Raw genomic sequence first — 24,534 nt, 5'->3', positions numbered from 1 at the left:
CAAACCATTGTTATACAATAACTTGCCTAATTACCCTAACCTGCGAGTGACCCTAATTAAGCCTTTAAATGTCACTTTAAGCTGTATAGAAGTGTCTTGAAAAATATCTATCAAAATATTATTTACTGTCATCATGGCAAAGATAAAATAAATCAGTTATTAGATATGAGCTATTAAAACTATTATGTTTTATGGACTTTGTGGATGCACACATTGCGATATCGATGCTCAAACAATATATTGTAGTTCAATCCACTTAAATTTGTTAAATTTAAATGTAAAAATGAATAAGCTAACTTCCTTCCTTTTTGTTGTCCCAACTCAAATTGGTTGTTTTACAGTGTAGTCAATGCTAAAATTAAAACTTAAATTCCCAAAACATGATGTAGGTTTATTTCAGCTGAGTTGTGCTTTGGTTGATCTTAATAAGATCAGTAGTTGTATTTTCCGTCTCCCTCTCTTTACTTTAACTATGGGTGACAAGGGCACCTTGAGCTGCAGATGTTCCCACTGATGACAGATGGTATTGGCATCATCTCTGTATGTGTGTGTATGTGTGCAAGAACGCTGGCATCATGCTGGGACAGCGGGCAGAGCCCATACCGGCTTAGCGCCACCTGCACCCCCTAAAATCAAGCCTGAGACCCCTCTCCCGTTTCCGTAGCCTATACATGCTTTCTATGTGTGTGTGTGGGAGTTTGAATTCAAGGCAATCACAGTAGCTAAACCAAAACAAAGCACAAAGGGAGAAAAAAAAAAATCCCCAAACATTTGAAATTGGGCATGAAAATGGACTAGCAATGTCCAAAAAAACAATTTACCTAAAACTGGCATTCTGAGTTCAGATCAGCGCCCGATGGGAGTCTGAACAAAGGAGTCTGAATTCGCGGTGAATCACAATTGCGGTGTTTGATGTAAAACAGCCGTCCTGGATGTGTAATTGATAACAGAGAAGCTCTAATTGTCTCATTTATCTTCATGCAGACAGTGCAGGGCTGGTGGAGCGATTACTCTAGCCTGGCCAGCGGAGTTAGGCACAGCGGGCGGATCAAATCCAGCACTACAGCAGGCCAGAATCTCTCCAACATTTCAGCGCAAACATTTAGACCTCTTGTTTTCTTGTTTAAATTCCCATCCACTTCTTCGCAGAACTGCTCAAAGGGACTTTTCATATTTTTGATATTTATTTTAAAGTGTGTTACGAATGCAATGTGGCACTTTTGAATGTACAAAAAAAGAAATTATTATACAAATTTGAGAAAATAATATTAGAACGTTCCATTTTATCATTCTACTAACATTATACAGACCCCCTAGGTCCATGTACCATCAGATTATCCAACACAACCTCACGGCAATTCATAACTTTTTCATTTAGTGGCTAATTCGTATGAATTCGTAAGATCTAATTCGTACAATTTACGATTTGCTCATCCCCCAATGACGGTTGGGGTTAGGGGTGGGGTTAGGTGCCACGACTTCTTTTGAAAATCGTACCATTTCGTACGACTGAACTCGTACGAATTCGTACGAATTAGCCACTAAACTGGCAAAACGTAAAATACTTACGTTTTCTCGTGAGATTAGGCTGGATTATCATGTATATGGACAATTCTTCAACTATGGGCACTTTTAGCCTTGTGAAGTTGAGTAAAAAAACTTGTTCAAAAGTAGCGTAACACTCATAAGTTTAAACAATTTGTCTAGTTTTAGGATAAGTTTGAGGACAAACTTAGATATGAAGAGAAATTGTTAATCTTTAATTTTTTTTCTGTCGTGAAATGAACAAATGTCAATTCCAGCACATCTCAATATACAGCTTTCATTTCAAAATGAAGTAAATGATGGCAGTCAAACATTGTCCAAGATCAGTTTTGTATCTAGTTTAACCAATATTTCCAAAAACATTTACAATAATTATACATTTGTCGGGCAGACAGTGGCACAGTAGGTAGTGCTGTCGCCTCACAGCAACAAGGTTGCTGGTTCAAATTTTATTTTTTAATAAAGGGACTCATGCCGAGTTCAGACTGCATGATTTTCAAAGTAGTCGTGTCACAGATGTTTTCACACTGCATGACTATCTGGGCTAGCGTTTCGTAGCTGCTTTGTTTACACTGCAAGATGGATCGGCAACAGGGACTTTCACATTGCATGACTTTACTATAGGAAGAATCACCGACAACTTTGTCCAAACTACGTCTCACAGCCAAAAACACGTAGTGAATCTTTTGTTATTGACTACATAATGAGAAAGAAGCCTTTAATGGGGTAGAACATGTACATGTTTGCTCATCTGGGTTTAAAGGGAATTAGCCATTTCTCCTCAACGTTGATAAACTAACTTCTTTCTGTATGAAACGTCAAACAGACACAGTTGCTCCTGAGTCCTGTCAACCCTCCTCTAGTTTTTCCTCCATTTCGTGGGTCCAAATAAACCGAAAAAGAGCGCTTTTAACTTCTCCCCCAGCCTCTCGCTGGGCTGCAGCAGGTATACACACACGCACACACACAAGTGAAAGCTGCTCTCTCATTGGCTGTAGGCGATCGCTGATGTTATTTTCAGTCAAAACTCAATTTACACGGCATGATTTGAATCGCCGACAGCTCCAGATATTTAGCACGCCAAATATCTCGCAGGCATCGGCGACTCATCGGCGATTCTCTCAGATTGCGTCTTTGAAAGTTCATATTGTGTGATTGTCACTCACATGCACGAGCAGCGATTTGCCTGTGATTTCAGGCATTTGTCGGCGATTTCTCAAAACCTGTCGGCGAGCCAAAATCGGGGCTAAAATCACGCAGTCTGAACTAGGCATAAGCCGACAAGAAATAAATGATTTCTTTAGGTACACCTGTTACACTCTAACATTTACTATTAATTTGGTTAAAAGCTTACAAGAAAATAAATTAATTGAAATTGTATATCAACAGTTTCTGCTGTTCTGATGTCAGCTGCAGATGTGGATGAATGGCGGAAGAAAGTAGTTCCTCATACACAAAGCGTTTTTAGACTTTCCGTGTTTTATTTTCTTTTTTATATACATGATTATGCTGTCAAACTGTTGTATAAACACAATACACACTGGTAGCTGTCCGATGTGGCTGTATATCGTCACTGGTGGGACACAATTCAATTCAATTCAGCTTTATTTGTATAGCGCTTTTACAATGTAGATTGTGTCAAAGCAGCTTCACATAAATGGTCATAGTAACTGGAACAGTGTGGTTCAGGTTTTAGTGTTTAAGTTCAGTTCAGTTCAGTTTAGCTCAGTTCAGTGTGATTTAATCATTACTGAGAGTTCAAACACTGAAGAGCAAATTCATCGGTGCATAGCTCTACCAATCCTGAACCATGCGAGCCAGTGGCGACAGCGGAGAGGGAAAAAAAACTTCACCTGATGGGAGTGAAGAAAAAAACCTTGAGAACCAGACTCAGTTGGGCACGACCATTTTAATTTCTCCGCTGGCCAAAAGTCTTGTGCAGAGCTTAATTCGCCTTGGTTGAGGCTGGAAGATGGCCTCAGCGAAGACTCGACTGTCCCTGGAGCGTCGCTGGAATCAGACTCATGTTCTCTACTCCCCACGACCATCAGCGCAGCAGCAGCTCAGGATATGGCCTGGTCCCGGATAAGGAATCCTTGGGATCATCTCGTCTCTGGTCTTGGATAAAGGCACTCAGCCACCAGTGTCGATATACAGCCATATGCAGCCATACTCGTGTAATATTGCTCATTTACTGTTCTACAAACATTATGAAAATGTTACTCCCGAAACATTATAGATTGTGTTAAAAAACTATAGAAAGCAATAAGAATTTTAAATAATAATATATGATTATTCCATTTTATCATGTTTCAAACCTTCTGAAAATGCTACTTTTGAATGTGTTCTGACTGTTCTGATTCTGCTGCGATGTATAATTGATGTTTTCAGGCTAGCATTATGTAAACGTTGCATACAGAAAACAGCAGGAGCAGCATGTTACTATCCCGCTCTGACCCCAGCCACAGTCTCACTGCTTTTATCAAAAACTTTAACACAGCATCTGCGCCATGTTTAATACAAGACATTTAAGAGCTTCAGGGTGTTGCTCAGTAGCCTTCTCTGAGATTTGTGATCCCGGAAAGAGAGAAGAATCAAAGTCCCAAATCAATTAGAGGCTCTCTGGAGTGGGACTGACATTCACAATTCACGCTCATCTGTGCCCAGATTTCCTCAGCACAATTTGAGGAACAAAATGGCTCCCGCGGGCACTTCCTGCATCTCTGAGAGTGATGAATTCTTAAAGAGAATTCCATTTCCTCTTCCTCTTTCCCCTCGCGCACTCAAAAAGCCATGTGTCGAACGCTGAGGAACAGACAAATAATGAGCTTCTCCCCCATTAAAACCTGGCACACGCTTCTGGAAGAAATTCATCATTCTCCACTTTGTATCGTCTTTCTCTGCATTTTTCTCTCCCAGATACTAGAATCGAAATGGGGTTTTTTTTTGCTGTCCATTCGCATCTCTTTGTTCCAAGATGTAATGAGCTGCCTTGTTGTATATGGTCGAAGTCAAAATTATTCGCCCTCCTGGGATTTCTTTTTTAAATATTTCCCAGATGATGTTAAAAGAGCAAGCAATTTTTCACACTATTTCCTGAAATAATTTATTTCCTCTGGAGAAAGTCTTATTTGTTTTATTTTGGCTAGAAAAGCGTTTTAAGGTCAATATTATTAGCTCCATTAGGCAATATATATTTTTCTGATTGTCTATAATCTTCTATGTGAAGTTGCTTTGACAATCTACATTGTAAAAGAGCTATAGAAATAAAGATGTATTGAATTGTAGAACCAGCCATCATTATACAGTACAATGACTTGTCTAATTACACTAACTTGCCTGATTAACTCGCGAATCATCTCAGACTGGTTTCTTGAACATGACAATGAGTTCGCTGTACTCAAATGGCCTCCACAGGCACCAGATCTCAATCCAAAAGAATCCCTTTGGAATGTGGTGGAACAGGAGATTCACATCATGGATGGGCAGCCGAAAAATCTGCAGCAACTGTGTGATGCTATCATGTCAATATGGACTAAAATGTCTGAGGAATATTTCCAGTATCTTGTTGACTCAATGCCACAAAGGTGTACCTAATAAAGTAGCCAGGTAGTGTATAATACATACTGTATAGCTAAGGCTGAATTTCGCCCTCCTGTGAATTTTCTTTTCTTTTTTTATATTTCTCAAATGATGTTTAACAGAGCAAGGAAATTTACATAGTATGTCTGATAATATTTTTTCTTCTGGAGAAAGTCTTATTTGTTTTATTTTGGCTAGAATGAAAGCAGTTTTTAATTTTTTAAAGCCATTTTAAGGTCAATATTATTAGCCCCCTCAAGCAATTTTTTTAATTGTCTACAGAACAAACCATCATTATACAATAATTTGTTTCATTACACTTATTACCCTAGTTAAGCCTATAAAAGTCACTTTAAGCTGAATACCAGTATCTTGAAGAATATCTAGTCAATATTATTTACTGTCATCATGACAAAGATAAAATAAATTAGTTATTAGAAATGAGTTATTAAAAATATTCTCTTCAGAAATGTGTTGAAAAAATCTCGTTGAACAGAAATTGGAGAGAGAAAAAAATACAGGAGGTCTAATAATTCTGACTTCATCTGTATGTATGAATTAAGGTTCCAATAGGAGGGGATTCATAAAAATGTCAGGGAAGAACCGTTTCTGATTTTCTGAAGAACCTTTTCACTAAACAGTTTTTTTTTTTTGTGAAGAAATAATTCACCTAAAAATGAATATTCTGTCATCATTTACACACACTTGAGTTGTTCCGAACCAGTTTGAGTTTGTTCTGTTGAACACAAAAGAAGATATAGATATGCAGTTGAAGTCAGAATTATTAGTCCCCCTGTTAAATTTTTTTTCCAATTTCTGTTTAACGGAGAGCAGATTTTTTCAACACATTTACACAATAGTTTTAATAAATCCTCTCTAATAACTGATTTATTTTATCTTTGCCATGATGAGAGTACATAATATTTGACTAGATATTTTTCTAGAAACTTCTAAACAGCTTAAAGTGACATTTAAAGGCTTAAATAAGTTAATTAGGTTAACTAGGCAGGTTAGGGTATTGGGCAAGTTATTGTATAACGATGGTTTGTTCTGTAGACTATCAAGGGAAAAAAGCTTAATGGGGCTACTAACTTTGACCTTAAAATGGGTTTTAAAAAATTAAAAACTGCTTTTATTCTAGCCGAAATAAAACAAATAACTGAAAATTTCCTTTCTCTGTTAAACATAATTTGTGAAATATTTAAAAAAAGAAAAAAAATTGAAAGGGTGTGATCAACTGTCCATGGAGAATGTTGTAAACCGGTATCTATTGACTTCTATTGTATTTGTTTTTCCTACTATTCGAACCCAGCATTTCTACAGTTTACACTCAAAAATTTAAGTTTGCTGTTTGGTCAAACTGCTTATTTAAAATGAGCTAAAACAGCCCAATTCTTGAGTTTTTACTTGAACTTAAGCACTCAAATTAGCTTTTTTAACTCAAATGGTTTGTTGAAATCGGTTTCCTCAAACGGTTTGAGTTGCCTTAACTTACTGTTTTTTCCAGTACTCAGTTGGTTTGAGTTCTCTTCATTTATTGGGTTTACTATGCTCAGCTTGCTTCATTTACTCATACGGATTAAGTTCACAGTACTCATTAGGATTAGTTTTTGAACTTAAATGGTTTGTTGTAATCGGTTTCCTCAAATGGTTTGAGTTACCTTAACCTATTGGGTTTTATAGTGCAGTGTAGGTGTAATGAACAATAGACAGCATAACGTTTAAAGTAAATTCAAAATAATAAACAACTAAGACTAAAACTTTAAAGTAAACAATTCAACGTACAATATGTGATGCATAACTTGTGCAATTGTCGTTCAATGTCGTAATAACATTGTTTTTTTAAAAGAGCCTCTAATAATGTCTATTTCTTCTCCACTCTAATGTAGCTGCGCAGATGCAATGTGCTTTTCGCTCCCAGTCTTTGACCTGTGGGATGTGCAAACATATTAATTAGACTTTATAGATGAAAGCCTGCGAGATGCAGGTGATGTCACATAACAACTCTAATTGCATTAATTAGGGTAATTAAGGCTAGACATTTGGCGAAAGCATCTTGTGCAGCCCTGCCTGATGTCATATTTTCCTGTCGTCTGCCTCACCGTGCCATGTTTCCGAGCTCAGCGTCCATGTGTGCCGGTGTCTGCTGGCATCAGGATAACCGTGTTCATTTACCCTGAGAGAGCAGGAGACATAAGCTCAGTTCCAGCGCCTAGCGAGCTGCCTACGTATGCTCCGTTTTAAGGCATCATATGTGCTTTCCCAGCGTGAAAGGCTGTTCCAAAAGGTAGCCGGTGTTATTATGCTGAGGAAATCCATAAGCAGTGCTCAGCAGTTCCTCTTTTATTCATTCATTTTTCCTTCGGCTTAGTTCCTTGATTTATCAGGGGCCACCACAGCGGAATGAACCACCAATTATTCCAGCATATGTTTTACACAGCGGATGCCCTTCCAGCTGCAACCCATCACTGGGAAACACCCATACACTCTCATTCATAGACATACACTACGGTTAATTTAGCTTACCCAATTCACCTATAGCGCATGTCTTTGGACTTGTGGGGGAAACCGGAGCACCCGGAGAAAACCCATGCCCACACGGAGAGAACATGCAAACTCCACACAGAAATGCCAACTGACCCAGCCGAGGCTCGAACCAGTGACATTCTTGCTGTGAGGTGACAGTGCTACCCACTGCGGCACCATTTATTAATCAGGTGTCTCCACAACAGAATGAACCACCGATTATTACAGCATATGTTTTACACAATGAATGCCCTTCCAGCTGCAACTTAGTACTGGAAAACACTCATACACATCTCTCTTTTAAATCACTATTATTTTAAAGGATGCTTTACAACAATATATTTATGCATATAAAAGATGATTAATCAGTAGCAAAGCCAAAATCTGAGCTATATTTTAAAAAGAATACTCGGTCCCTAAATTAGTACACACCCAAATTAATATGTCAGGGGAAAATATTCAATAAAAATGTTAATAAAGAGGAGAGTAAATAAGAGTCGGGCTATCTGCCCAGGCACAATCACCTCACAGCAGGAAGGTTTCTGGTTCGAGCATCGGCTGGACCAGTTGGCATTTCTGTGTGGAGTTTGCATGTTCTCCTCATGTTCCCCATGGTGCTCCGGTTTCCCCCACAAGTCCGAAGACATGCGCTATAGGTGAATTGGGTAATCTAAAATTGTCAGTAATGTATGTGTGTGAATGAGTGTGTGTGGATGTTAAGTTGGCGGTTCATTGCGCTGTGGCAACCCCAGATTAATAAAGATACAAAGCCGAAAAGAAAATAAATGAATGAATGAATGAAGAGGAGATTAAATAAGAGTCTGAATATCTGCCCAGGTTTTTATTCATTCGTAGTTTCTAAATGTTTGGACCTTGACAGTTTTTAGATGAGAAAACTGTATTAGATAAGATACACTCTCACATTCACACACACACTCATATACACTATGACTAATTTAGTACATCCAATTCACCTATAGCGCATGTCTTTGGACTGTGGGGGAAACCGGAGCACCCGGAGGAAACCCACGCAAAAATGGGAGAACATGCAAACTCCACACAAATGCCAACTGGCCCAGCCGGGACTCGAACCTGCGATTTTCTTGCTGTGAGGCGACGGCGCTTATTTAATTTTGCAATGACTTTAATTTATACTCTGTAATTGATTCTTAATTGTCTTATATCCTCAAGTTTATACCATGTTCTTTATTATTTTTTTCTTCCTCTCATATATTTATTCATTGACAATATGATTCATATTTTGTATTACAAACAAATATTGTTACAAACATGTCAACGTGTGAAATGTGTTACTGTAATGTGTATTTGTATGACCATACACCCATAAGGGGGATCGCTCCACACCACCACCAGTGTCCAGCATCCACTTGGATGATGCGACGGCAGCCAAAGGACACACCAGCAATGGGGGACTGGAGAGACAGTGGTAGAGCCAGTTTGGTGGATTAGGATGGTTGGAAGGCCATGATGGGTAAGAGAAAGGAATTTGGCCAGTACACCAGGGTTACACCCCTACGCTTTACGAGAAGTGCCATGGGATTTTTAATGACCACAGAGAGTCAGGACCTCGGTTTAACGTCCGCCCCCTGACAGTATAGTGTCCCCTTCACTTTACTGGGGCATTAGGACTCACACAGACTGCAGGTTGAGCGCCCCCTGCTGGACTCATTAACACCACTTCAAACAGCAACCTAGTTTTCCCATGTTGCCCTCCATCCAGGTACTGACCAGGCATAATTCTGACATAAACATGCTCTTGCAATCTTAATATCTTACATTTGGCTTTAGAAAACATATATAAAAAATATATAATAGCAGATATAAGATAATATAGAAAATAATATAAACAATGCACTAATTACTTTTACAGTGTTTTGTGTATTTTTAGAAGCTTAACAAAATTTATTTTCCAGTTTTTATCCAAATGAACAATTTTAAAATGTCTCTGGAACAGCATGGAGGCACGTAAATAATCACTGTTTTCAATTTGCCATTTTGTTCTAATAGCATGCAGGGCCAGTTTTAAACTGCATACTTACGCACATTCTGTTTAGAAATGTGTAATAAATGAAAGAATAAAGGCCTAAAAAGAAGAAAATCCCTCCACAATATGGAACGAGTAGTGCGGGGTGGGGAAAATGTATCCAGAAGCACATTTTTCTTCTTTTAAATCAGACACACATTGGCTGGCAGCAAGCTCTTACATACATCTGCTTTGGGTTTCCAAGATATTGCAGGCTGGATGTGAACTCGATGTACAATTGTGATGGAGAATTGTAGGATGAAACTGAAGCACTGGAAGCTGGCCTTGCCGTGTGGCACCAACTCCCAATGGCAATCATGTGCCAACCTTGCCCAGCTGCTCCTGGGCATCCGTGCCACATCCATGTCATTGCAACCGCACTATCTCTAAGTTTACCCTGGCATTTCGCACTAAAGACCCTGAGGCATGCAGGAACGCGGCCCCTATCTCCACGCTTAGAGCTGTCAGGTCCAACCAATCCGCCACCCACCCATGGACCAGCTTCAGAACCAAGTCCGCATTTCAAAGGCCTCAATCAGTGCCACATTATTAAAAAGGTTCAATATGCAAAGGTCCAACTGGTCCACTCTCAGGAGATGTGCAGTGCTGGGCATGTGTGGGGCGATTGCATATTAAACCAGGCTCAACAAACATAATAAGATGGGCTGAGTGACAAGTTATAGTCTACTAGTTTTCACATTCACGCAGACATAGGCTATGCATACAAACAAATCTCAGCCCTAATAAACATTTATCTAGTTGACTACCACACTAATAGGTGTTGCAATGTCATCCACTAACATAACCAGTGAACCATTTCTGCATTCTTGCTACCACTTTCGTCTAATGCAGTTTTAATGTTATTTCTCTGGCGTGTTTTGCATCGATCTTTGCTTGCTCAACCTTACACAAGTACTTTGTTGTCATCGTGTACCTTTAACGAGCTTACTGACGCTGGTTAGATTTCCCAAAGCTCTGCTTCTTGGCACGAGGTGAAGCGTGGGCCCAAATAAGAAAAAAATCCCCCGCCCTTTTGCAGCGTTGCTCATGGCAACAGCGTACTCAATACTGCTAAAGCGTTTTGAAACTTATATAAAAGCTGCACATCTGTTGCGCGAGCATCCACTTTGGTTTTATATAAATAATTAACTCGTTTAAATTCACCTAATTAGCCACTGCACTGAAGAGAACTGCTGGTAAAATGCACATCACACGCGAGGAGACATATTTAAAGGGGAAGTTCATCCAAAAATGATATTTCTAGTCATCATTTCCTCATTATCCATGTGTTCCAAACATGCAGGAATGAGCTAAATACATTGAAATGTATTTTAAAATAAAACACCAAATACACCAGTTTAATGTGTACTAAAATAAACTGCAAAATACAGCAGCCACAAATGCATCAAAATAAAACACTGTATTTTGAAAATACAAAACATTTTTACAAGAGAGCATGACATATCTTCGCAAACCTTCTATCAACAGGCCTATTCGATCAATCGCTTCACCATTAAACTGACTAAGTAAAGTAAACAAAGACTGATAGCAGCAGCTTTTCTCTGAGCAAGTTTAAGTCAGCTTCTCTGTCACCTCATTCACCTCTACTGGAGACCGGGTATAATTGAAACACAGGGTGAGTTGTAGCACTACCAATTCCATGAATCAGGGATAAGATAGGGGGCATGTAACATTTTTAGTTTCCTCAGGTTTTCTTAACAATCACATGGAGATTTTCCACTTGGGCTTGCAATCTCTTCAGAAGCTACAACAGAAAGTCGAATTCTGAGGTAAGGAAGTAAAAAAGCAAGATAATATTTTGTTTAGTACCACTATTCAACTCAACTCAGCTTTATTTGTATAGCGCTTTTACAATGTAGATTGTGTCAAAGCAGCTTCACATAAATGGTCATAGTAACTGGATCAGGGTAGTTCAGTTTTTAGTGTTTAAGTTCAGTTCAGTTTAGCTCAGTTCAGTGTGATTTAATCATTACTGAGAGTCCAAACACTGAAGAGCAAATTCATCGATGCATAGCTCTACAGATCCTAAACCATGCAAGCCAGTGGCGACAGCGGAGAGGGGAAAAAAACTTAACCAATAGGAGAGTGAAGAAAAAAAAACCTTGAGAGAACCAGACTCAGTTCGGCACGACCATTTCAATTTCTCCGCTGGCCAAAAGTCTTGTGCAACTACCGTTGTAGATGATGTTGTATGAGTTGTATCAGGTCAAACTGTAATTTCTCTAGTAAAAAATGGTGTATCAACCTGCTAATTTCAAAGCATAATGCTTATTTAGCTAGCTAAACAATGGGTGAGAGTGGCGAGGTAGGTTAAACCGCGTGTTTTGAAAGTGTACGCGCACTTACACACATATGAATGGGCACATAGACATGTACACACAAACACACATGTGCATGCACAAACACACACAATATGCACATACACTTCCAATACTCACATATATAGTATTGTTGCAGTCATTTATTTAGAATAAATTGGTTGTTGTGGCATATCACTTGTCGCACCTTTAGTTTTTGTATACTTTGTGTACCTGTTACAACTTACCCCAGCACGTGTTACAACCTAGTAGTGGTGTACTGTAGGTTGTAACAAATGACCACTTTGTGTTTCCCAAATCTTAGTTGGGAGTTTTTGACCAGTCTGTAGATAATATATTTATTATTTAATAATAAGTATTATTAAATAATTGGACGTAAGTCAAAGTAAGACAGGAAAATAAGCCAAACTTATAAAAAAAAATTTACTTTATAAGATAAAGTCCTACAGTGGCAATACCTACAAAACCTCATTGGCTGCTATTTGTCTGTAACTTTCTTTATATGTGATGTATAAATCCCATCAATAGTTCAAGCATTGATCAACTTATTCAATATTAATTAAATTTCTGGTCTGATCTCAAGTCTTGGCAAATAAATAAGACAATCATGTAGACAATTTTACAGTATTTTAAAAATACTAAAATACAAGACACTAAGTATTTTGATACAAAATATTCACCCATTCTCATGAACCCCATAAAATACATCTTACAAAATACCACTTTGTATTTAAAATACTGCCCATTCCTGCAAACACGTTTGGGTTTTTTCTTTTTCTTTTGTTGAACACAAAGATATGTTGTAGAATGCTGGCCATTCACTTCCATTATAATTTTGTTAATATGTATGTCAATGGCTGTTCCCCAACATTCTTTCAAATATAATGTTTTGTGTTCAACATAAGAAATAATAATATTAATAATATTAAGAAGAAGAAGAAGAAGAAGAAGAAGAAGAAGAAGAAGAAGAAGAAGAAGAAGAAGAAGTAGAAGAAGAAGAAAAAGAAGATTATAAACACTGGAATGAAAGTAAATGTAAGAAAATGTTTGTTTTTTTGGCGAACTGTCCCTTTAAAAGCATCTCGCGCGCATTGCGTATTGCATTTAAGAAGCCGTTTTGACAGACTGCCAAGGCGATGTAAAGCACCCCCTTGTTTTCCCCCAGGCGATGTTTCGTATAGGATGAGTAAACTCGACCTTTTTTCCCAACCAGGTGCCAGAAAATCGATGAATACAACTTTTATTTTTCTCACACACGTTCAGGGCTGAAGTGCAGCTGTCGTATAGGCGACACGAGGATTCCCACAGTATTGAAAAGAGTGATTAGAGCGAGAGTGACAGCGACGGGGTCTAACTACACTTGGAGTGCATTTTGATGCTAAACGATAGTCTAATTAAAGCAGAAAATCAGGCTTTGCTTATTTGCTCACATAGAGCGAATAAAGATCAATATGTTCCTACACAGAAATAAAGGTATAAAGCTCTCACTAGGGTGGTAGCCTACCTTTTCTAAATGTTAGGCATACCGGTTGGCTACTAATGCTTTACCTTTAGGGATAGTGAGGGACAGTCGCAACACTTTCTTTGCATTTCCTTCAGTTTCTCTGAGACCGTTTTTTGTGGAAACCCAATTTTTTTATATAATAAACCCACATCTATCAGACACCCATCCATATTGTTATAATATTTGTACATATGATAATATATGCAGAATTTAAAGTTGAACAGACGAAGTCAAATGTCACAACTGACCCCGAGCAGGGGAACGGTTGCAACATTCATTGAAATGTGTTGATTAAATAATTCTGAAACATCAGGTTGGGTTTTATTTCCTTTTTTTTTTTTTTTTTTTTTTTGGTAAAAAAACTATATAAATTAGTTAATTGTTAAATTTGTTAAATGTATAATATAAACAGACTGTTAAAAAAGCAAGCAAACAACCAATTGGTCAATTATCAGGCCTACAAAATATCAATAAATAAAATATATTTACTGAAAATCTAGAATGAACCTTTACTAAACAACTTTTTTGACATTTAAAATGAATTAGTTAATCAAATAATTTGTTCTTTGAAATTAAATTACATTGAAACTGTAATAAAATTAAACTTGTTCATTGTTAACATGCCCTCTCCTCTACATATCATTATTTGTAATAAAAAAAATTGGGTACAAACATGTACTTGAAAAGATACTGGCCCAATGATGCTGTTGTACTATTATTTTTTCTGGCTGTAGTGACTTCTGGTTAAAGAAATGAAAACAGAAACGCATTTAAACAAAACGATAACCAGGTTGATGTTTTCCTTCAAATTATTTATTTCACATTTTGTCATTTCGTTAAAATCATAGTGCACCACTTTTATGGTATTTGTTGGATTACACAATATAACTTAGAAACCTTGCAATGATATTGTTAAGCTGACTCAAATGCATCCCAACAAAATAGCCTCGAAATTAAATAGACAAGTTAATAGCAATAAGTAAAGTAAAACCGTCTTTATGTACTCTATTTTACATTTATAAATGAAAACAGACGAAATTTGGTTTTTTTTTTTGACAAAAAGCGACATTTAGTGGCGATCTATGAAATGACACATGGACATCAGAATGAGCTTTATTCGCTCAAGTGTGTGCGAATGGTGTTTTCAGGAGCTCAGGGTACATACATACATACATGCATGCACACATATCAACACAAGAAGACAGAAGCACATTTAAATAAGACATTACTGAGTCGTTTAAGTAACACTCAACAAAATTAACACAAAGATACCTCTGAATTTCAGACGGCAATTTATAGAAACGTTTCCTGTTTGCAGGGACTCGTTTAACACAGTCTTAACCAATTAATATTTCGGCCACTTACATAAAACGAACAAATGCTTTAGCCATTAGATGTGGCTATTAGTCACACACACACACACACACACACACACACACACACACACACACACACACACACACACACACACACAACATTATTGAACTTAAATAACTACTAACTTCTGCACAGAAAGGTCGTAATTAAAATATTGTAGAGATGCAGAGAGGGGCTGAGGTGTGCCGACTTTATTTTAATGTTTAAGAGGCTCCTCTTATCACTTTATTATATATTATTGTCACGCGCCCTGGTTGAGAACTTTTCCACTGATGTGCGTTTTTGCTTTAAATAATTCTGGAGTTAAATATTAGCAATGCCTTTACGATTTTTATAAACTTTAAAATGACTGTTATAAATTAAACATATCTGTGTTCTGAACTTTGGCCTCTTCGCTGCTGGTTTCACACTTGCACTCCTCAACGATCAGGACGCGCCTCTCCCGCACCTCAGACCCGCAGCGCAGGTGCAGGAGCACGGAGCGCGCTCTAGAGGGGCCGCAGCGCGTGCACTGCGCTTTCTGTTGTCCGTGAGAGCCTCCGCTGGAGGGCACGAACATGGAGCTGCACTGACCGTAGCAGAGATTATTGTGAACGGTCACCGTCTCACAGCCCTCCTCCGTTATGCGCTGTCAACAGAAAATAAAAAAGTCTATTCAACACATAAGTAATAGAAAAAAGTGATATAAAAATAATAGGCATTGCATTAAGTAATTGATATCAAGAGAAATATAATTATTTTTGTCAAAATTAAAGAAACCGGACTGTTAAAAAGGATCAGCTTAATTATTATTCTTATCATGTTTATGGCATGTTGTGGTCTCAATATAAAATGCCGTCATTATGTTTAAAAAAAAAACTCATGTTTGCTTAAGGATCTGCTTATATTAGTTTTTTGGGGGGTTTTGTGTTCGTTTAAAATAGTTTTTGTAATTTATTACATTTTATTTACTGTAATTTATGTATTTATTGTTTTTATGTATTGTAACTTATTGTTATTTATTGTAAACTCATCTGCTTAATGATCATCTGCTAACTTCATCCTTCAAAATAACTTTAGTTTTTAATGAATCAAATTTTCGATTTGATTCATTGAGATTTTTAGGTGCAGTAGTTTGATTTTAATGCAATTGCATACCATTCAGGACAGCAATTTATTGGGTTAGTATTATTTTTTTACATCGAAAAACATAACCACTACACTAAAATATCGTGTTGCGTTGGGTCATATATATACCAACCATTGAATTAAAAAGTGTCATTTAAATTAAACTGAAATAAAATAAAACCCAAAATTTGACGCGGTGTGCTCAATTGGTTAGTAGAGTTAACACATGTACAATATAATATACTAACATCGTATTACCTTTATACTTTAGGCTATATTATAATAAAGAATATTATGTATGCCTAGGGTATATAATAAGTTATAAATTAAATGTATAATGTTTATGATATTCAAATATCATATAGATCAGTATTCTAGACTTTGCAGAATTAAAATCATTTAGAAATTAAATATTTCTGACATTATTGAGTTTGACCAAAAACTCTTTTGAACAGTAATAAAGCTACTCATACCTGTGTAAAGGGAACTGCGGCACAGCTCTGTTTGTTCATGTCTTTGGGATTGATGCGCAGAGCCACTGCCTCTTTTTTTCGCTCGCTTTTGTGCACCACTTTCTTCCACATCTCGAGCCCTTGTTTCCTCCTGTCTGCACTGCTGCTCACCTGAGGCGCAGGTTTGCTATGGGTCAGGATTGCGGGGCCCGGACGTCCGAGGGCCAAGAACGCGGGAAACGCGCCTCGACTTGGTGAATTTCTGAACGGCACATGACTAACGGCGGCCCGGCGCAGAAAATGAGGGTTTAGTTTGACAATTCGGACAGATCCCCGAACAGGTTCGTCTGGTCCATTCCCGGAGGATTCAAAGTCTTTCGCCACGTGTCGGTGAAATTCCCGCTGAAATGCATTGCGCGGGAAAGCGCCAATTGTTGTGACTGACAACAGCACAAAAAAGCCGACCTGAAAAGTCATTTTAGCTAAATTATAGAATTTTACAAAAAAAAAAAGAGAGGGAATTTATTTCTCTCTAAAAATACATATAGTCGATTATTTGTTGAAAAATCTTGCGGTTCAAGGTTTCGTTCGGTCACCTTGCTGTCGTTATAGACATGGACACATTGCTGAGCATTATATACTCAACAGGTGCTTTCATGGTCATCATTGTTTTATTATGGGGTGAATATAGCTGTTTGAAACATGTTAAGACACAGGAAGAGCCAATAATGGATGTCAGTGGCAGGTGAGGTTTCGTGAGGCAGTGAGAAGTGCACCTTTCATCTCTTTTTAACCATGTCGTGGGAACGAGTTTTTGTCCTTATTTTAGCCTAATATTTTAACGCAATTCCAGACTCTTTTTTACCCTTTCAGTAGCTTACATTTTAATCGTAGCACATAGCATTTTTTATTTACACAAGAAAAAGCACCTATAGGCTAGAATGACAAAGAAACGAATTATTTCTATTCAGCAATTTCCCCTTATTTCTCAAAAAATAAAACACATATAGCTCCAATTACCAAGACAAGAATTAGACTATTTATCCAATAAACAATAACCTTAATAATAAGGTGATAAAATGATCTTAATTTCAGCATGAAAACGATTATACAAAATAATCACTACTTATGGCTGCCCAAAGGTGTCTTTCTCACGGTACTGAAGGCTTTTCTCACCTGAAGTCAGATGTTGAGCTCAGGTGTGAAGTTTTCCCTAACTTCAGGTACACTATACACGACAAAAAGCCTGAATCATATTTACGACCTTCAGGAAAACACTTTCCCAAGGGAACAAGCAAACAAAGAGCAACAAAGTGACGAGACTTTTCATTTCACTTATAAAGAGCAACGACAAAGATGTAAAAGATTAAGCTAAATTAGAGGATCGCGTTTATAATAACAGATAATTCAACAAACGCAAAGACCCAAGTATTATGTAGGCCTAAATATGCATTTAAAGCATTTTACCGGGATCATTCTGTAAGTAAAATAAATGAAAAGCGTAATTTTATTTTGCACTTCAAAAATAGTTAAACTATAATGACATATGAGTCTGCAGAACACTGAAATGTAATGAATTTTGTTCCGAAAATAATACCAGAGAACATTATGTAGTGTTTGGCAAAACTTCAGTTTTATTTACTCACATTTACTGAATTTGGGGTATGTAAAATAAGAAGATACGAGTAAACAAGTGATCCCGAGGTCTTGTTTTTGTTTAGGCTATATTTAATAAATCAAATAATTAATTACAAATACAATAAATAAAATTTAATAAATTACAAAAACTGTATATAAAAAGAACACAAAACCCAAATAAACAAATATTTTTGCATCGACGGCTTTTAATAAAAATACTACAGGATAAAACTAATATGTGCATGCAAATACATTCAGAAACCAGCAGGTGGAGCTCGTGTCTCACCAAGGCGCTATGTACAGACTCGAGATTATGAGCAAATTCATCGTTTTATATTAGTTTGGACCCTTCTGAGTGTAGCAGACTGCCTCTGTTGAGCCAGGAAGGACTGGGGCTGACTGGATCCTCTCACTTCATTCTCTGACATCTGCTTGAAGGCTGTTATCTATGAATGACACGAATATATATGTATATATATTGCTAATGTACTGATTTTACACACATACGCACATACCATACTGTGCCATGCACCTTCGTCCATGCGATGCCTGCTGACATCCAAAATTGGCCTCTGGGAACTAGAAAAAGAAATGCGCTCTTTTATTCACGTTTGGATTCCTGGATAAGTTTTTAACCATTCATGCTACTCACTCGAGTTTCCTTGAACTCATTTTGGACGGCATTGCCTACTCTTTTTTGCAGTTACTGAAAAACGCCTCGAGGTGGAGCCATTGGCCTACAATACAAACAATGCAGTCAACCCAATGGCAAAACAACAAGGTCAACAAAAAACTACTTTACCATTTATTACAGGCAAAGATATTCTACATGTGAGCCAGAACCACAAAACCCGGTCAAAATGGTCAGGTTTCTGAAATTGAGATCATATAATCTGAAAGCAGAACAAATAAGCTTCTCATTGTTTTATGGGTTGTAAGGACAATATTTTGGCCCCCATGGACCCTGTGTTCATTACAAAGGACATCACAAGTCAGTTCATGTTTTTGTGTTTCCTGAGCATTTCATCTAATTTAAAGCCTGCAGTCCATGAGAGTGGACAATTGTCATCCAATCAAATAGTGGTAAAGCTTAGGATTTTGAAATTTGAAAAAAATCCACTACACCGAAAAGCAGCATGGCATCAATTCACTCCAGACACAGATGCAGGGCCGGATTAATCCATGGGCATTAGGGGCACAGGCCCAGGGTTCTGTGCACACTTGGGGCCCCTGCAAGGGGGGTAGTGCAGATTTTTTAGTGTCTATTTAGGCTCAACGCAAATAGCTCACCTCGTTGGAATAAGCCAATTTAGTGATTTCCACCTATAACAGTTTGACTGACAGAGACAACATAACTAACGAGCGCTTCAAACAGCAGCGTGAGTGGCGTAGCTCGTAAAGCGCATGGCAACTTGTTTTGACACGATCATGAACCCAGTTTGATTTATTAAATATAGCCTAAACAAATGTCTTAACACTCTAATGGTTTTTGCCATAAAATGAAAATCAGTCATTTTGAATCAAAATATATCTTTGGCTCTTCCTACAAATATGTAACCGAAGATAGTTTTGTGGCTCAGGGTCACATATGGTGAGAAAAATTCATGGTGCTTACAAGAGTACACAAAAAGAGAACTACGAGAATTTGAAGTGTACATGCAATGGACACTTAATTATACCATGAGGCCATAAGAGTGCATTTGTTAGTGTCATTGAAGCAACATAAATGATCCTGACCAGGCACATGAGAATGAGAACTTTGCAAATGTAGTAAATACATTTTAAAATCATCTTCATTCTATACAGAACATACATTATTAGCTCTTACACAAGTATTTATTCCAAGCAGGATTTGTAACACAGCCATTGACATTTAAGGCTAATCAAAACAATCAGTTTGTGTCTGTGAAGAGTGTATCTTTGGGCCCAAAGTTCTCCCCATCTCTATCCATTTTGTACGATCTGTCATATATATTTTCACAAAACAAGAAAGTTTAACAAAACTGGTCTCTATTCTCTGTCTCTAATAAATGTGAACACCTTTGAACTGTGCAATTTCTCTGTTGTGTTACAGTATATAGGATTAAATTACTCACAAACAATGTCAAAATTAAACATGTCATATATAATATTTAGTAGCTGATTTTAATTAATACAAATATTTATATTTACTCACCACACTGCTCTCTTCTCTAGTGTTCTGAACACATTAACTCGTATTGACAGGGTAAAAGACGTGTCTGTTTATGTGTGTGTCACCCAGCAGGGCAAATGGAGCCAGTATTGTGCAGCATAGAGCAAAAACATAGAGGAGGATTTAGAGAACAGAAGAGATGCTGACCAGAGCACATATACACACACACCACAACACAAATACAAGCATGTGCTCTTGAAAAACAAATATACCCTCTTTAAAAAAAACTGTTCATTATTGCAATCAGTGGCTCCATTAGGAATGGTTCAAATGCACAAGGATTCCTAAACTTCAAATATTTAGAGATGATGTGAAAAATTATCCAAGAGAGATATTTTCAGATACTTTCTGTTGAATGAATTCTGAGCTTAGTCTTTAACAGCAGATGGTGCTGTGTGCTTTACAAAGAGCCATACTCTGCTTGCATCCAATTCCTTACATAAACCACCTGAACCTAAATCATTAATAAAGTTAGGAACATAAAAGCCAATGTACAGTACATTACTCACCAAATACAGAAGTACTCTTCTAGCATTTGGATGTATGGTTTAAAAAAATGGCCTAGAGCACCATCTGCTTTTCAAAACTAAGCTCAAAATCCATTTAAGAATGAAAAGTGTTGCAGAAATACTTTTTCTAAACAATTTTTCACCATAGCTCTAAAACAGTACACTAAGAAAAGAGTGTTTTTTTTTTTCAAAAACACATACACTCACTGCCACTTTATTAGGTACACCTTCCTAGTACACCACTTCGCCTTCAGAGCTACCTTAATCCTTTATGGCATATAAAGGCCACTGTGGAGGCCATTTGAGTACAGTGAACTCGTTGTCATGTTCAAGAAACCAGTCCGAGATGATTCACACTTTATGACATGGTGTGTTATCCTGCAGGAAGTAGCCATCAGAAGATGAGTACACCATGGCCGTAAAGAGATAAACATAGTCAGCAACAATACTCAGGTAGGCTGTGGCGTTGACATGAGGCTCAAATAGTACTAATGGTCCCAAAGTGGGACAAAGAAAATATCTTCCATACCATTACATCACCACCACCAGCCTAAACCATTGAAACCAGGATGGATCCATGCTTTCATGTTGTTGATGCCAAATATTGACCCTAGCAATGTTTTTCCAATCTTCTATTGTCCAATTTTGGTGAGCCTATGCGAATTGTAGCCTCTGTTTCCTACACTTAGCTGACAAGAATGGCACCCAGTGTGGTCTTCTGCTGCTGTAGCCCATCCGCCTTAAGGTTGGACGTGTTGTGTGTTCAGAGATGCTCTTCTGCAGACCTCGGTTGTAACGAGTGGTTATTTGAGTTACTGTTGCCTTTCTATCAGCTGGAACCAGTTTGACCATTCTCCTCTGACCTCTGACATCAACAAGGCATTTGCGCCCACAGAACTGCCGCTCACTGGATGTTTTCTCTTTTTCAGACCATTCTCTGTAAACCCTAGAGATGGTTGCGCATGAAAATCCCAGTAGATCAGCAGTTTCTGAAATACACAAAACAGCCTGTCTGGCACCAACAACCATGCCACTGTCTAAGTCACTTAAATCACCTTTCTTCCCAATTCTGATGCTCAGTTTGAACTGCAGCAGATCTTCTTGACCATGTCTACGTGCCTAAATCCATTGATGTGCTTCCATGTGATTGGCTGATTAGATTAGTTGATTTGTGGTGACAAGCAGTTGGACAGGTGTACCTAATAAAGTGGCCGGTGAGTGTATATATTGTAGTACACGCTAAGAAACACGGGGTTGTATCAACAACCAATATCAAATATGGACAAACACAGTTGTGTTAAAATGTATTTTTAAATTTTATGCAAAAAAATGAAACCAATGTTGGGTTTGTCCATATTTGACCCAATATTAGGTTAATACAACCCAGCATTTATTAGAGTGTAGAGTCACAAAAAAGGCTTTTATACTGCATAAAGTCTCTTTGAAACATATTCTAATGCATACTAATGCCTACTTGAACTACCTAGTAAATTTGCACAGCAGGAAAATGGCCTTCTGTGGTCAAATGTTCTGTATTAGGTGTGGTGAGCGTGTGTAGGCCATGTGAAAGCTATAATGCATGTTTGTGGCTAACCTGTCAATTCTCAGAACCTCACAGGAGAGATGAGAACAAAAACTGGGTGTTCTTAGGAATGTGTTTTTTTGTGTCAATATGTGTTAGGCGTCTGCAACTCTCCCCATGCTCATCTGAAGGCTGCAGTGCATTTATTTATCAGCTGACCACAAACCACATACTGCACACTCTGTGTTTTGAATGTTTGTGTATGTGCGTGTATCACATAAAGGGGAAATGAGGTGAGGTTTACAGACACATTTCTTGGAACTCGTTGTATCTGGGACTTGTGTAGACATTTCATTCAGTCTATTCTGAGAGGATAATGATCGTCTAATTTATTTATTTTTTTGCATGCAATAGTCATTAGCAAAAATTCATATTCAGCTCTGTTGGTCAACAAACACAACTTGTTGGTAGGTAAATCAAGTCTTTACATTATAAGAAGCCCAATTTTGCATCTAGAACACACAGTTGGCAGCTGTCATATGAGAACACCTTATTTTGACCAGAACTGAATGAACACAATTAACCGAATGAGTCAATGACTGTTTAAAATGAGTAAAAGCTTTTGGAGATGAGTACATTAAGTGCCAGAGACAACTTTTTAACCAACTTTTTGTGGTCTGAAAACATTCCTGTTGTGAATTAGATTAAATTTCACCGATAGCCATGTTAAGAAATATCTGTTCGCGATATATTTAGCTGATTTAATAATCTGAGGCGAATATAAACGCGGCTATTTTTTCACTCACCACAAGGGTGCGCTGCCGAGCCAAGCAAATGCGCTTCAGTCTGACATTTAAATTTGATCGAAAAATCACCTGTTTCTATTAATATTACTGTGTAAAGTGACAAAAATCGTTTCATCTAAGAGAAACAAATAAAAACATTGTTTTAAATGTTATGAAAGGTCAGTGAATCCCACATGTGAATCCTCAGAACGCTTTGAGTAATTGCTAATGAATCATTAGCATACTACTACGCCTATTTAAACCTATCTGTTCTTTACTACTAAGTTTAATCGGTAACATACGTCTATAAACAACACAACAGTGATGTAAATGTGTCTTCTTGTTAAAAACAAAAATAGAAAAATGGCCCACTGTGCCCAGCAGACGAAAATGAATAGGGAAAATGACTAAATTACTACATTTGCTCACCACAGAGCTGCATTGGTTCAGTCACACCAAACAGCCACATACCTGATGGGTTACAAGGCACATGTGAGCGCTGTGAGAATGACTTATAAGCCAGCATGTGGTTTTTCTGTTTTAGAAAACATTAGTTTCATTAGGGAGGAAAGACCTGAGTGAAGGTCTCTCAAACCCCCCTTTTGTTTCAGCGGAAATATGAGTTTTTCCACTGTTGTCTTCAAACTGTGTGTGGTGTTGCTAGCCAAACTAGCCATTATAAAGCAGCAACAGACATAATCCTACACAAACACGACATCATCGTTTCCACACGGCCATTTAAGAGTGGTTTTCGTGCAAGTAAACATCTTGCCCATATCTCTGTTTTCACACAGAACACTACCACTTCTTCATTTCTATAATTGTACTGTTTACATGCACGAATATGTTTGTGTATGCGTTTTGATGAACTGGGGAATCTAATTGTTAGCATTATTGGTGTTTATTTGGTGGATGTATGAGTGTCTGTGGCCCTGGGTGTGTCTTTGTGCAGTATATGTGGACTTCAGCATTACACTTTCCCTCCACGGTCGTGTTTAACTGCAGACTAGACAGTGTGCAAGGCGTCTAGTCGAAACTACACCTGTTAGTCTGCAAACAACCTCGAACAACGCTGACTCTTTGTGTACCCATCTGTCTGTCTGTCAGTCAGTCAGCAATTACTTCAAGAAACTCGCAGCTTCAATTTCAGACAAATATTTGCTTTCTCTCTCTCTCTCTCTCTCACACACACACACACACACACACACACACACACACACACACACACACACACACACACACACACACACACACACACACACAAAAGGAACAACTATACCACGTTCACTTAAATCACCTTTATTCCCCATTCTGATGCTCAGTTTAAACGGCAGCAGATCGTCTTGATCATGTCTACATGCCTAAATGCATTGAGTTACTGCCATGTGATTGTCTGAATAGAAATTTGCA

General features: G+C 37.8%; 1 protein-coding gene and 1 long non-coding RNA gene across 4 annotated transcripts in view; both read right to left on the bottom strand.

Annotated features, from left to right (window-relative positions):
* Window positions 1-14,827: 14,827 nt before the first annotated feature.
* Window positions 14,828-17,065, bottom strand: dand5 (DAN domain family, member 5). The gene is made up of 2 exons (NM_212969.2): window positions 16,498-17,065; window positions 14,828-15,545 (listed from the first exon to the last, which is right to left on the bottom strand). The coding sequence occupies exons 1-2, from the start codon at window positions 16,951-16,953 to the stop codon at window positions 15,270-15,272; spliced, it is 732 nt and encodes a 243-aa protein (NP_998134.2). The 5' UTR covers window positions 16,954-17,065; the 3' UTR covers window positions 14,828-15,269.
* Window positions 17,066-18,089: 1,024 nt separating this feature from the next.
* The window catches only part of si:ch211-145g9.7, a 72,944-nt gene continuing 66,499 nt past the window's right edge, over window positions 18,090-24,534 (bottom strand). For 2 of the 3 annotated variants that reach the window (XR_012382245.1, XR_012382246.1), the window contains exons 3-5: window positions 18,767-18,851; window positions 18,647-18,693; window positions 18,090-18,560 (exon numbers count right to left, since the gene is read on the bottom strand). This is a non-coding gene — a long non-coding RNA (si:ch211-145g9.7). Of the gene's footprint in view, window positions 18,561-18,646; window positions 18,694-18,766; window positions 18,852-20,290; window positions 20,361-24,534 lie in introns of those variants that run through there. The other variant, XR_012382244.1, reaches the window with a different exon arrangement.

The sequence above is a fragment of the Danio rerio genome, chromosome 1 (assembly GCF_049306965.1).
Source record: "Danio rerio strain Tuebingen ecotype United States chromosome 1, GRCz12tu, whole genome shotgun sequence".
NCBI classification, from domain to species: domain Eukaryota; kingdom Metazoa; phylum Chordata; class Actinopteri; order Cypriniformes; family Danionidae; genus Danio; species Danio rerio.
This window is presented reverse-complemented; position numbering and strand designations above follow the sequence as displayed.